A 12,984-nucleotide genomic window follows, 5' to 3' on the forward strand; every position below is an offset into this window, starting at 1 on the left:
TGGTGACTCATAAATTGAGATAAGCAGAGAAGACATGTTAACGTTACATAGTTACTGTATCTATGGTTACCTGTGAGAACACCGTTTTTCTCTTGTGGCTCCTTCCAGCTGACTTTTAGTGAGGTGTCCAAGATGTCAGTGAAGCTAAGGTGGCCGACAGCACCGGGGGCTATAAATAATAATAAAAAATGGTAATACACAAACAGAACAACAGTCATGACATGTAATTATCTACAAATACTATATAATACACTAAATGGGAACACTTACTATCCTCATGGGTGCGTAACCGCTGGGGCGGGCTGCGTGGGCCATCTCCAGGGGTAGTGAAGCACAATACTGATGTGTAGTATTCTGTGAACCTTTTCAGGCCAGCGATGTAACCAACATGAACGCTGTCCTGGAAGTTGGGACGCACTGTAACCACAGCAACCTCGTTTGAACGACTGGGTTCCCACGCCAACAGCTGGAAATTATGTAATAAGGGACAGGGAGTTCATGTGTACATTTTAGGCACACGACAGGTAGCATCAAGATTTATTTAAGTTTTAATAAAGTACAAAGTGAAATAAAAACTGTTCACATCTGTTTATGATTCACTGAGAAACTGACAGAGTGCTCTTCTACCTCTGACCACTAGAGTGCACTAGCTGACAGAAAGGGGCTGCTTACCTTATATCCCTGGTTGATTCCATTGATAAACTGAGGGCTCGGGGCACTCCAGGTAAAACGCACGGTGGTGGAGTTGACAGCCTCAGCTTGTACATTTCCTGGTGGCACAGTGGGCACTGATCCAGAGGAAGGAGAAAAAACGGAGAGACAGAGAGATAGAGTAAGAAGCACAGAGGGGGAGGGACAGGCAGACGAATAGTGATGAGATAGGGAAGGAAAAAACTTGAAAATGTACAACAGGCACTTTCAGACCAGCCGTGTTTAGAGCATGAGAATCAGGCTCAAGCATTTTTTATTTTGGCTCATTTGGGGAGGTAAGAACATGCCAATCAAACCAGGTGTGAGAGCGGTTGCCTCAGGCGGCTTCCAGGTGAACCCTGCAGCAGTTTGTTTGAAGTGAGCATGCGATTCTGATGTAACACCGGAAAACAGTCGGGGACTCACACATTAATGAAGCTGACTGGCCAGTATTGGTCCTCATATCCCCATGCTATCCTCGATTCTCTTTGAATGCATTTAAATGCACATCATGATTTGCTTTTGTGCGTTTAATGGAGTGAATGATGGAAACATCCAATTAATGAGAGCTGAGCTAAACAACATGAATGCCTTGTTCGCTGTTGTTATTCACTGACAGTGACTTGGATGATGAAATTTTTATTTATTTTTCGCAAGGGAAATGAAATAAAATGGTGATGTTTGCCATACCTTCCAGGTTTCAAAGTTTTGTTAATTAAACACAACAATCTTATGTTTCTTTACAAATGCAGTACATTTGTTTTTTTGCAGAAGCACCAGACTGACTCTGATTTGGACCCGCTCATTAATTAATCGATTGATCAGACATCACACAAAGTACGCTGAAGTTTCCAAGGTTTTAACAATAATGGGTGCCAGGTAGAATCCATAATTTTGTAATCATCCAGCCAGAAGAAACTGACAGAAATAGAAGCCATCTTTTTACACACACAGCCATCTTTTTATACACACAAACAAACGCTCAGCGCTCATAATATAAATGAGCTAGAAAACAATAAATACCTATTCAGAGGAATGTAAAGATGAAACAGCAAAAAAAAAAAAAGGCCAGAGAAAGCATATCAAGAGCAATGATTGTCAAAAGTGACAAAAATAAGCATTGCGGAAGTTGACATGCAGCACAACAACTCGGACAAAGAGCAAAGTTTGTGTGTGTTGTAGAGTTTTTGTCCTTGTAAAGTATTTTAGACTTGCTCATGACAAAAAGCCATATAAATAAATTAACTTAAAACCAGTGTAACAGACTGATATACAACCTTATACACCTATAAAATCTAATGAAATCAAAATATCTGCTGATTCATCCTCTCTAATAACTGTATCTGAGCAGGGAGTGGAACAGAATAGGAAGTGGGAACACTCCCAATTTTCTTATGAGTGCTCTTGAGAATATTTAGTGAGTGTGGTGTAGAGGATCTCTCTTCATGGAGTGGATTTAACATGACAGGGATTCAGAGATATATGAGTGTGTTAAGCCTTTCAAAGTTTTATATACAAGTTAAAGGAATTTAAAATCAAACTGGTAGCCAGCGCAGCATATCTAAACCAGGAGCGATATTCTCTTTCTTGTGTTTGTTAAAGTCTAGCAGCAGCAATTTGAATTCACTGTAATCTACGAATTGACTTTTTAGGAAAGCCAGTAAAGAGAGCATCTTCTTGTAATAAAAACATGGATGCATTAGCTATAGCCTATATTTATTGACAAAAAGTCAGCATGTTCATGTGAGGTTTAAGGTTGAGTCACATTATAAAATCCCACTTTGGCTTTATACCTCAATTTATTCTGAAATGTCAGATTCACAACCTATGTGTAGTCTCTTTAGATTTGGCTTGGTATAATTTTACAGTAACACATGTTACTTTTATCCTCTGAAGATTTTGAATAGACAGGGATTTTGAATAGACAGGGATTTTGAATAGACAGGAACATAAGGTGTCGGAATTACTGGGCATGACAGAAATATGTAGCTGTATGACACCGGGGAAAGTTCACAATGTGTGTTCTAATTATACTACTCAGAATGTACAATGAGAAAAGAAATCAACTGAGGCAGCTTCCTTTGACACCATCGAAAGGCATTTCACAAGTCTGACGCACATCATCACCTGGTAATTCACGTGCAGAAACAATTAAATATGTGCTCAGAGAGGTCGAGGTGCTCAATACAAACTTTTTTTTGTGAAGTGCTGCAGTCAGAAAAAAAACAGTATACAGTAACAGTATACTTTTTCATGGAGCACTTTTTTGGAGCACAAAATTCAAAAGTGGATAATTAAAACAGTAAACACAACCATACCAAAATAGGTGATACAGTAAAAAATCAACAAGATGACAGTGATCAATCTAAAAACAAAAATCAAAGAAAAAGAGTGGAATGAATTTAAAAGAAAGGCTCTGATGAAGCTATCGGCTCAGTACTGCAGCACTTAGTGAGAAATGAATTAGATAAAACCTGACAAAACAAAATAAGCATTGCTTAGAGGCAAATAGCCCTTAGATAGCCACTTTCTTTTCTTTGACATTCCTTTAAAAGCATTGCTGCTGCCATCTGTACAAACTGCTGACTTCTGATTGAGACAGGAGTAAGTAGTCTTCTTAACAACATGTGTGAATCACCTTTTCAAGGTTAGGAAAGGTTTTTTAAAAAGCGAGCTGTGGAAAAAACATGGCTGCAAAACTCTTAATTTCATCGTTAAAAACAGATGATTGGATTAACTATCAGTCACAAGTTTTATGCTGCAAGTTTAGCATTATCCAAGGAACTAACATGATGAGGCTGGAGGTAATTAATGGAATTTGAAGAACCAAATACAGCCATCTAGTACTTATAGCAACTAAGCTGCAGGAAAAATGTTGAAATTCATAACCTGGCTTGCAGACAATCCTTAACTTGATTTTGGCTGCTTGGGTTGCTGGTAGACTTCCGTGGGAATGTACAGTATATGATATAAAGCCTGCATGTTGCCCTCACCTCCTTGCAATGTCCATTCAGTTACTTTGTGGCTGTAGGTGCCCCTGCCTGCTCCATTATAGGCTGCCACCTCGATCTCATAGTTGGTCCATATGATGAGGTCCTCCAGGAGCAGACTGGTCTGATCTGGGTTGGTGATGTTTTTCATCTGACAATCCACTGGAAGCCCTGACAGACAGTACCTGGCAGCAGAGGGAGTAATCGATACACAGAGGGAGGAAGAGACAGACAGACAGAGACCACACAGACACACATGAATATAAATATATTAGAACACAGACTCTCTGAAAAAAGAAAGGGAGGGAAAGCAGTAATGGAAGAGAAGCCATGCAGAACAGTTTTAAAATGGTTACAAAAAGAGAGGTGACAACAGATGAATGGAGCGGAAGGTATTTAATTGACACCAATTATTCTATTGCAGCGGTGAGCGAGAATGAAGCGAAATGGAGAACAAGAAAAGGAGCTGACATAACAGTTATTATCACTTCTGAATGGCATTGGCCCAGACAGGCACCTATCCTTGGGAAGAAATTAGGCAGGTTGTCATGGTCTTCTTACCTGATGATGTAGCCCTGGAGGGGACCATTCTGATGGCTCTCTGGGGGTGGCTGCCATTGGATCATGATGGACTGATTGGTGCGGCCACTTGCGATGACTGTCTGAGGGGGAGCGCTGGGAGGCTCTTCGGGGAGAGTTAGTCTGCGGCAAGAAGGAAAGAAAAAGGAAAAGAGAGGTGAAAGAAGAGACAAAGAGTGAAACCATGCATTCATTATCTCAAGTTTCTGCATATTTCTATCCCATTTCATCATAGACATCAAATCATAATAGCCCCCTTTTTGTATTTTTCAGAACACCATAAAGGAAAGTTGCGATAAGTGTGGCTGTGTCTTTGTCCAAACAACACTGTAGAGGGACATCTTGCTGTGGCATGACAGGGATCAAAGAGGCCTTGGTGAAAATGAAGCAGTACAATAGAGAGACAGTGCAAATGAGAGAAAGATATAAAAGAACAAGAAAGAGAGATCCAGCCAGACTTTTCCCTTAAGTCAATTTAAGATGACATCTTGATTTCTTCCCAGTGCACCGGAGCACTGCCGTGGAGGAGATGAAGCAGTGTGTTTAGGATCAAAGAGGTGTGCCAGAGAGATGCCTCAGAAAAGCCCTGCACTCTCACTGACGCTCAGTCACCCTCCTGTGGTGCGCTCTTGTCTGGGCACATTCACACAGGAATTCAGCTCTGTGAATGAGTGTGTGGTGCAAAAGGTGTGTGATGGGTAGTGATGGCTTTCAGTTTGAGGTAGTTCCTTGCAGCAGGTATAAAAGCAGCAAATGGGTTGTGTTGATGCAGACAAGGTCAGACAGTGGTGTGTATAGGTGACTCGTGATGAGCTGAGAATGGGTGTGTTTGTGAGTGTGTGTGGGGTGTGCATTCATGATTATGACCGTTTCATCTTGCTAGTCGAGACAATTCACTTGAGATTTGAGTCTGTGTGAAGCTCTGCCTCTTTCAAGCCTCTCTGTATTTTGCTCATGAAGTACGGCAAAGACCGTTAATAGGAGGGAGAGAGATGAAGCTGGGTCAGCGCACCCATCAAGTCTTCACAAAGCGCAATTTCAGCTCATTTACACTTTTATCTTGAAAAGGCCCATCCCAAAGCTGGCTCATCTCTCACTCACTCCCACAGGAGTGAAGACCAAAAAGTGGACTTACAAGAAATAATCACAGGATTTTCTGTTGAAGACGAGGGGGAAGAACGGGTTGTTCCAGAACTGTGAAAGCCCTCGAAGTGCAACGCCGTACTCACGGCAAGCATACACATAAGTTACACAGACTACCAGCAACTTTATTAATATTCAGTAGATGCAGAAGAGCTAAGTGCAGTACCCACCGGTCAGTTTCTTTGCTGAACTGGCCTCTGCCCACATCGTTGACGGCACACAGGCGGAACTGGTACGAGCGCGCTGGGATGAGGCCACCAACAGTAACCCCGATAGACTCTGGTTCAATGTTGGCCAGCAGCACTGTCCAAGGGGCATCTGAGAATAGACAGAGCTGTGAGCAATAGCAAGTGAACGGTAAATGACCTTGTGAGAACATTTACATTTTTGAGGAAAATCTCTACAGCACTCGCATACTCAAATTTAAATTCAGTGTTATTCCTGACTATTATTGCACACCATTGTTTCATTTTCAGTAGTAATATTGCAGCTACTGATAAAAAACAAGTCATTTATTTTGTGTACACTCCCTCTAACTATCAGATTGAAATTCAATTATCCCAAAACCAGATCCCATCTGCATCCTCAGATTCATTTTCCTCTTAATGAGAAATGTAGAATAAGAGGGGTAGCAAATAAGTGCTTCCAGGGAGTATAAAGTAATAATATTACCTTTAAAATCAAAACAATAAATGCATCAATTTTTTTCAGCAACTTGCATTGTTAATGGTGACACTGGTGCCTCACTGATGGGGAATCACACTGAACCACTCACTGTTTTCTGAGACCTCCAGGATGTAGCGGATCAGGGGGCTGTTGCCATCAAACGCCTGGGCCCATGTAAGGTTGATGGCCCTCTTCTCTGTGGTACTCAGAACTGCTATTGGGTTTTCTGGAGCATGGGGCAGCTGCCTGTATGTGCATATGTGTGTGTGAGAGGGGGACAAAGTGATAAAGAGAAATAGAATCAGAGAAGAGAGGCAGCAAATAACAGAATTAAACAGCCAACCGAGAGCCTTGCATTGTAAATATTAGAGGCTTTGATGGATTAGTGAGGAGAGCAGTGATAAACCACAACAGTGGAGAAAACATCCATCCATCATGTCCCGGTCAGACGAAAATAAGAGATAAAAAATACAGACATCAAGATAAGACAGGGGAGACATGAGGCAAATATGCAGACCTGACTCTGAGGTGGGCACTGCGGGAGTCATTGCCACCCACTGAGGTCACCCTGCAGGTGTATGTTCCGATGTCACCTGACCATGTCTGGGAGATGTGCAGGGTCCCGTCGGGATCCAGCCGCAGGCGGGGCGACATGTTCACGTCAATCACCGAGCCACTCTTCTCCCACACATACCTGGAGGTATGTACATGTGTATGTAAGAGTAGTACACACATACACAAGGGCACACACCCAAACTCACACTTTAACACTCTGTATCTTTGAGTGTTGTGACAGTAAATCCGTTTGCTCTGTGTCAGTTCATACAGCAAAACACAGAAGGCGCTGACACCGATGAAAAGCTTTGTGAGGCTGATGGCAAAGTGATTTGAATCTGAAAACCATCTCTCTCTGTCACACATACAGCACAGAGCCTCTCCTCCATGCATTTCTCTCCTTGTCACATAGCCAACCGCACATATGGATGCACCCCCCATACACATGCACATACGCATAGAAGCTCCTGTGATTAATTGCGACTGTTCAGGCTTTCCAGCTAATCTCCTCTGTGTTGCGTTTAATTAAAGGCGCTGTCTGAAGTTATTACTCTGTTTACATATTCATCTGTTTACCCCGCGATCTGATCAATGCTGTGGGCCCACAGGTGACAGGCACTCTAATCACTGGGCTCCGAAGACATCATTTCACTCCCTCTGAGACAGATGCATGTACACACACTCTATCATGCTCAAGTCTGTCTGAAGAGTGAGGAAAAGCGATGGACTAATTCCTCAATCAGACTCTAAGAGTTTCAAATTCTTCCCATAGGAGGTCGTCTAAGGGTGGATAAACACTATAAGATCTCTTGCAGATTTCATAAACTAATTAAGCATGACACTGATACCCAAGCTTGTTTTCTAGACTGGGGATGCATCAAGAAATAGTTAAAAAAAAAAGTGACATGTGTGAGAATAAGAGGGATCAATCATAACCCACCCAGTTTCCCTTACACTATAATACCCGAATTTACCACTGGGCTACACCTGATATTGACATTTATACATTAATTGTATGTGATTAAAATAAGACAACAAATTTGACAAAATTCCAACAGATATTGCAAGTGGATGTCATCATTACCTGACAGTGACACTGGGGTCATGGGTCACACCACAGGTCATAACAGCCTTGGTCCCTTTGATGACACTCTGGTCTTGTGGTGGTTTAGTGATGCGGGTACGTGCTGCGAAAACACACAGAGGTTGTTATTCAGGGACTGTGTTTGAACTCCGGATTGAACAGAGCTTACTGGACTTGGTCTCATCTTTCACTCAATGTCTTTCTGAAACACAGTGAATCATACAGTATTTCCGATGAGTGGAATATTTTGCAAGGCTTTCAAGGACTGGTAATGTGAATTTATGCACAGGAAATGAGTACATGCATGAGTCATTAGACTATAGTCAGAAAATCTTGACAATGACCTCCAGGAACCAGGTACTTTACTGCATCTTCAAGTCATCGATTAAAAAAGAAGGACGTTTCTTTTTCTTTTTTTATATTTTCCAAAGGTTTAACTTGGACTAATTTCAGTATTTTCCACATGTACTGGACAAGGTAGAACATGAAGACACAGGGGTTTGCAGATGATGCAAGCAATATGAATGGTGTGCAGAGAGTATACACTTTCTGTTATGCTTACCCCAGACCACTAGGTCGGCTGAAGCTTCATCAATGCCCCTGGAGTTACTGGCCATGCAAGTGTAGGTACCAGCGTCAGAGAGGTGGGAGGGACTGATTAGCAGGCTACCCGACTCCAGCAGGGTGAACCTGGGCAGCTGGACCGAGCCACTGGCCAAGACACGTTCACCTGCAGGAAAGGGCGGAAGTGATTGATGGTATGAGATGGAGGACAGGAAAAAAAAGGGGGGAAAAAATGGGGAACAGTGAGAAAGAGAGATTAGGGTATTGGAGAAATGTCAGGGAAAACAAACAGGAGGGAAAGCAGTGCAGCAAAAGTAGAAGCTTGTTTTGAGAAAATGCATATTCTGAATCCTATCCATAGCTCTACATTTGACAAGTCCAAATGCAGCATAATGAACCCCCCTCTGAACCACATGCTGTTAACCCACGCACCTTTCTGCCAGGTGATGGCTGGCCGTGGGGCTCCTGAGGTCTCACAATGAAGAATGACTGACATGCTGTCAATCACGGCACTGTCAGAGGGGCCAGCGGTGATATTGGGAGCGATACCTGAGAGGGGGAGGGGTTTACTCACACAGAGAGAAACACACGCACAAATTCAAACATCAGGTGAGACAGAGGTGATAATGAAAGACATAAACAGCGTTTTGCCTAATAAAGCAGACGGCAGCTGACAGCGTAATAGACTTGACAAAAGGGGTGGCTGTCAGGGCTCATTCTCTGGGACAGCTCTGAGAATCTGACAAGGCGCCTGCATCTCTCTGCTTCTCCTGCACATTCTCTGATTCAAAAATAGCCAATAATTGCCCGAGCATCCAAGGTGACAAATCTGTCAGTGTGAAGAGATATACAGATAGATGGGTGTAGGAGGCAAGCTAGAGAGAGGGAGAAAAGAGGATTAGAAGCGAGAACAGAGGAGCGGATTTAAGAATAAAAAATGGAGGGAACAGAGAGGGGAGGTTGAGCAGAATTAAGCAGCAGACGTGCAGATAGCTTTGAAAAATTTTCAAGGGGACATACTAGTAACAGCTAGGTAGGTGTTTGTCTGGATCTCTCCTGCAAGATTGCGGGCAAAGCACTGAAACATCCCTGTGTCATCTGGCAGGAGACCGTTGATCTGTAGACTTCCTCCCACCAACACCCTGTACCTGGGGATCTTTACTGGGCTGATGGGCACAGCATCTTTATACCACACTATGTCTGGCTGCGGAGTGCCTGCAGAGAAAGGAGAGGATTTATTTTTTTCCTTGTCACTGTGACCCTTTTGTTCTTTTTTTTCTTTTTCTCAGACTTTCTTGCTCTTTCACACACACAACAGTATAGAGAAAAACAAACACCACTAACCTCGTGCCTGACAGGGGATATCCACCACCTTCTCCATCTCTGCACTGATGTGACTCGGTGGCTCTTTGACAAACAAAGGATACTCTGTTTCAAACAAGAAAAAGCATGAAACATTAAAGCCGTTAAAAACAACTCACAAATCATCTGTGCTTTTTATCTCGGCCCTTATCTGGTGAACTAGCATTTGCACCACTCAGTTACAGAAGTATAAAACAGCAACAAAATGTTCTCTCAACATAAGGGGGTTAGCATGCTGATGCAATATTTGGATAATTTAGGCTCAGCTGCTCTGTTAAGATTGTGAAGATAGGTTAAAATGTAAGCTGTAGGTTACTTACCGAGAACATTCAGGAAGGCCCCAGCAGTGACTGACGGGACGCTGCTACTGCGGAGTGACGCCTCACACTCGTAGTAGCCGCTATCACTGACTGCAGGCAAACTGATGACCAATCTACGGCCAAAATCTCGGATCCCTGTGTTGACCACTACCCCATCTTTCCTCCAAGTAATGCTCATTTTGACAAGGGGTCTGGAGGAGAAAAAGATGAAAAGGAGAAAAAGAGAGCAAGAGATAGAGAGCATGGTTTTTAATACAGATTCATATTCTGTTTCAAGGTTACGGAGCATTGAGGGAGCAATGGGATACATCTGTCATTCTGATTAAGTCTTTGAATTGGCGATAATAGTCTGAATTCAGGACTTGGATTGCGTGAGATAGGGAGAACAGAGTGAAGCCTTGAATCAAAGGGTAGAATGGAGGAGAGGTACAAAATGAAAGACATACAAAATACTTTTCTATCATGTTCAAACAAAAGATTTAAGATTAATTTAAATCACAAAATATCAGATGTGGAGGTGAGGTGGAGATGTTTTGATAATGTGTGCATGTCTGTCTGTGTGTATTTGCATTTGTCTTTTCCTCAGTATCCATGGGTGTCTGTGTTAAAATATACCTTGCATTGGCAACACACTCCATGATAGCCTCGTTTCTCCCCATGGTTACACTGGTGTTCTTTGGGGGGATGATGATAGAGGGAGCGATGGGATCTGCAGGTCCTCCCACATCTATCACACGCACAGAAACGCATTGAGGTAGATAGAAAAAAGTGAAAAACATCTATAAACTATATCCAGACCTCAAATTAAGCCTGTGCATCTGCCTGATATAGCCAGTTGAGCATAACTAGATCCTTACATAGAGACTGACATTCTGTCACTTCACCAGCAGGTAGCCAGCATGTTATCACCCAACTATTAAAACCCCTGTCTTTACTTTAGATCCTTTTTCTAGAGCACACAGCATTTCCTGAGCACGATGTTAGCCCAGGTGTTAGAAGCCATTATGTAGCATAATTGAGACAAACACAAAAGGCGATTAAATGCAGCACCATCACTCACGGGTTTCACGGAGCCTCCAGCCAACCATCGATTCACTGCCCTCAATCAGTGATCTCCCTCTGAATCTGATCTAATTTTCCCCCACCTCCCCAGAGTACGGGTATGGGCTTGTGCGCTTGTATGTGTTTGAGTGATTGCGCGTTTACAGTGTATTGCGTGTGAGTACTGTATGCATGTGTGTTTGTGGGTACCCGTGTGTGTCCATGTGCATTTCCTAAGTTTTTTCAAGGCTACCCCAGGGTAATAGGGTCCCTAATCAAGTTTATATTATCATTATTGTTATTTTGTGCCAACTCATTGTAAATCACATTCTTTCAAAGTCCATTTTTGTGGAATTTCAGTAGTGTAATGACAAAGCTTCCTCTACAAACACTGCCTGAATGTAGGAGCAGCCCTCCTGATGGGTTATTGCTGTTTGGTTCTGCTTCCCATTTTATTGCTTCATTCAAGTCTCCAGCTCTTCATGATCACAATTTTACAAACCCAGTTTAATACAGTATATTGAATAAGTTGCTATAAAAAATACTTTTAAATAATTTACAATGGGAATTTTTTTTTTTTTTGTGGGGCTCCCATGTGATAAATTCTTGTTTATGTAATACGCTACATAAGGCTGAGGTTTAAGTTTTAAAATCAATGTAAAGCACAGCCTTGAGTACAAATGTTCACAGTAGACAAATAAGATGCTAACTGTATTTAAAAGTAGTGATTTTAGCTTATCCAGATACTATTAACGATTGTACAGCTTCTAGCACAAATATCAAGGAAGGAAGATGGAAAATTTGGCTGCTGCTGACATTTTGCTGGAACATTTAAAGAATGCATTTAACATTTCAAAATTACAACATTTGAATTAACCTCAAAGCATACATAAACACAGACTGAAAAGAAAGATAATTCCTTATGGCAGCACAGAGTGTATAAACAGGTAATTGGTGAACCCTGACCCTAAAATGCATTATCATAATGTTTGGTAGACAAAAAACGTAAATTGGATTTTGAAGCGAGAAATCGGGATGGGTAGAGAAAGGTGAAGAACAACAAAATTTGTCCTTTTAAAGAGATGTGCTGTGTTTTATCAAAAAAAATTAAAGGATGTGTGATACTGCAGCTGACTGAAATGTTTTACAATTCTACTAGACCTCCCAATTAATCCGTTTTATCATGGTGGTACAAGCATCATCTTGAGGGCATTATTGACATTATTATTAATTAGAAGACCAATCAATCCATGTAGAACAGCTCACTGTCCAGTCATCAGACGAGTCAAAACAATTGAAAAAAAAGAAATTAAACAGGCTGAAATGATTTACCAAGGTCCAAGGGATTTATGAGGAAACATCTAAATCACTTGGATCAGAAGTTATTGGCTAAAATGTAAAAGTACAGGCATTTGGCTGATCTATGTAATTTTTGTTGCCTAATTAATGGGTGAGATTATGCGGAAAGTTTGATTGGTGTGGGTCTTGTGGTCTCCGAGCTCCTGATAAATTTAGTGGAGAAGAAGCAGATGTGGAGAGAGGAGGAGAAGAAGGAAAAGTGATTGATGGAGAGGGAAAAAGAAGAATTCTGTCAGCACTGATATTCATCTTCTACCAATAAGAGTAAGAGATGAAGAGTAAGCAAAGTAGTTACTAAGGTCACTAATTGGTAGTGGTATAAACAACACATAATCTATGAATGATTTATTGATTGTAATTGTTGATGTAGTCATGTTGAAGCTGTTAAAAACATGTGATGGTTGCTGCTCTTGTGTGAAATTGTCCCCTTAAAATAGAGTTCTGAAATGACACATTTATATCTATTTAAGGTTTATCAAACATTGACAGATTTGTGTAAATATTCAAACTAAACAGGTTTGTTAAATCAAGTTAAATTCCATAATATTTGGCTGAGAATGTTGTCTACGTTTGCCAATGACACAATGAAAACTGGGAATACTCATTGAAGACACGACTGGTTCCTTGGCAG

General features: G+C 41.6%; 1 protein-coding gene across 10 annotated transcripts in view; it reads right to left on the reverse strand.

Moving 5' to 3' along the window:
* sdk2a (sidekick cell adhesion molecule 2a) overlaps positions 1-12,984 on the reverse strand; it is an 84,268-nt gene that overhangs the window by 16,696 nt on the left and 54,588 nt on the right. For all 10 annotated transcript variants that reach the window (XM_044181793.1, XM_044181794.1, XM_044181791.1 and 7 more), the window contains exons 6-20: positions 10,569-10,680; positions 9,954-10,144; positions 9,616-9,699; positions 9,292-9,486; positions 8,704-8,820; positions 8,270-8,437; positions 7,708-7,810; positions 6,586-6,762; positions 6,178-6,314; positions 5,573-5,720; positions 4,242-4,382; positions 3,684-3,865; positions 673-788; positions 271-466; positions 71-169 (exon numbers count right to left, since the gene is read on the reverse strand). In XM_044181793.1, coding sequence (XP_044037728.1) covers positions 71-169; positions 271-466; positions 673-788; positions 3,684-3,865; positions 4,242-4,382; positions 5,573-5,720; positions 6,178-6,314; positions 6,586-6,762; positions 7,708-7,810; positions 8,270-8,437; positions 8,704-8,820; positions 9,292-9,486; positions 9,616-9,699; positions 9,954-10,144; positions 10,569-10,680 — 2,166 coding nt within the window. The remainder of the gene's footprint in view (positions 1-70; positions 170-270; positions 467-672; positions 789-3,683; positions 3,866-4,241; positions 4,383-5,572; positions 5,721-6,177; positions 6,315-6,585; positions 6,763-7,707; positions 7,811-8,269; positions 8,438-8,703; positions 8,821-9,291; positions 9,487-9,615; positions 9,700-9,953; positions 10,145-10,568; positions 10,681-12,984) is intronic.

The sequence above is a fragment of the Siniperca chuatsi genome, linkage group LG21 (assembly GCF_020085105.1).
Source record: "Siniperca chuatsi isolate FFG_IHB_CAS linkage group LG21, ASM2008510v1, whole genome shotgun sequence".
In the NCBI taxonomy this organism is placed as follows: Eukaryota; Metazoa; Chordata; class Actinopteri; order Centrarchiformes; family Sinipercidae; genus Siniperca; species Siniperca chuatsi.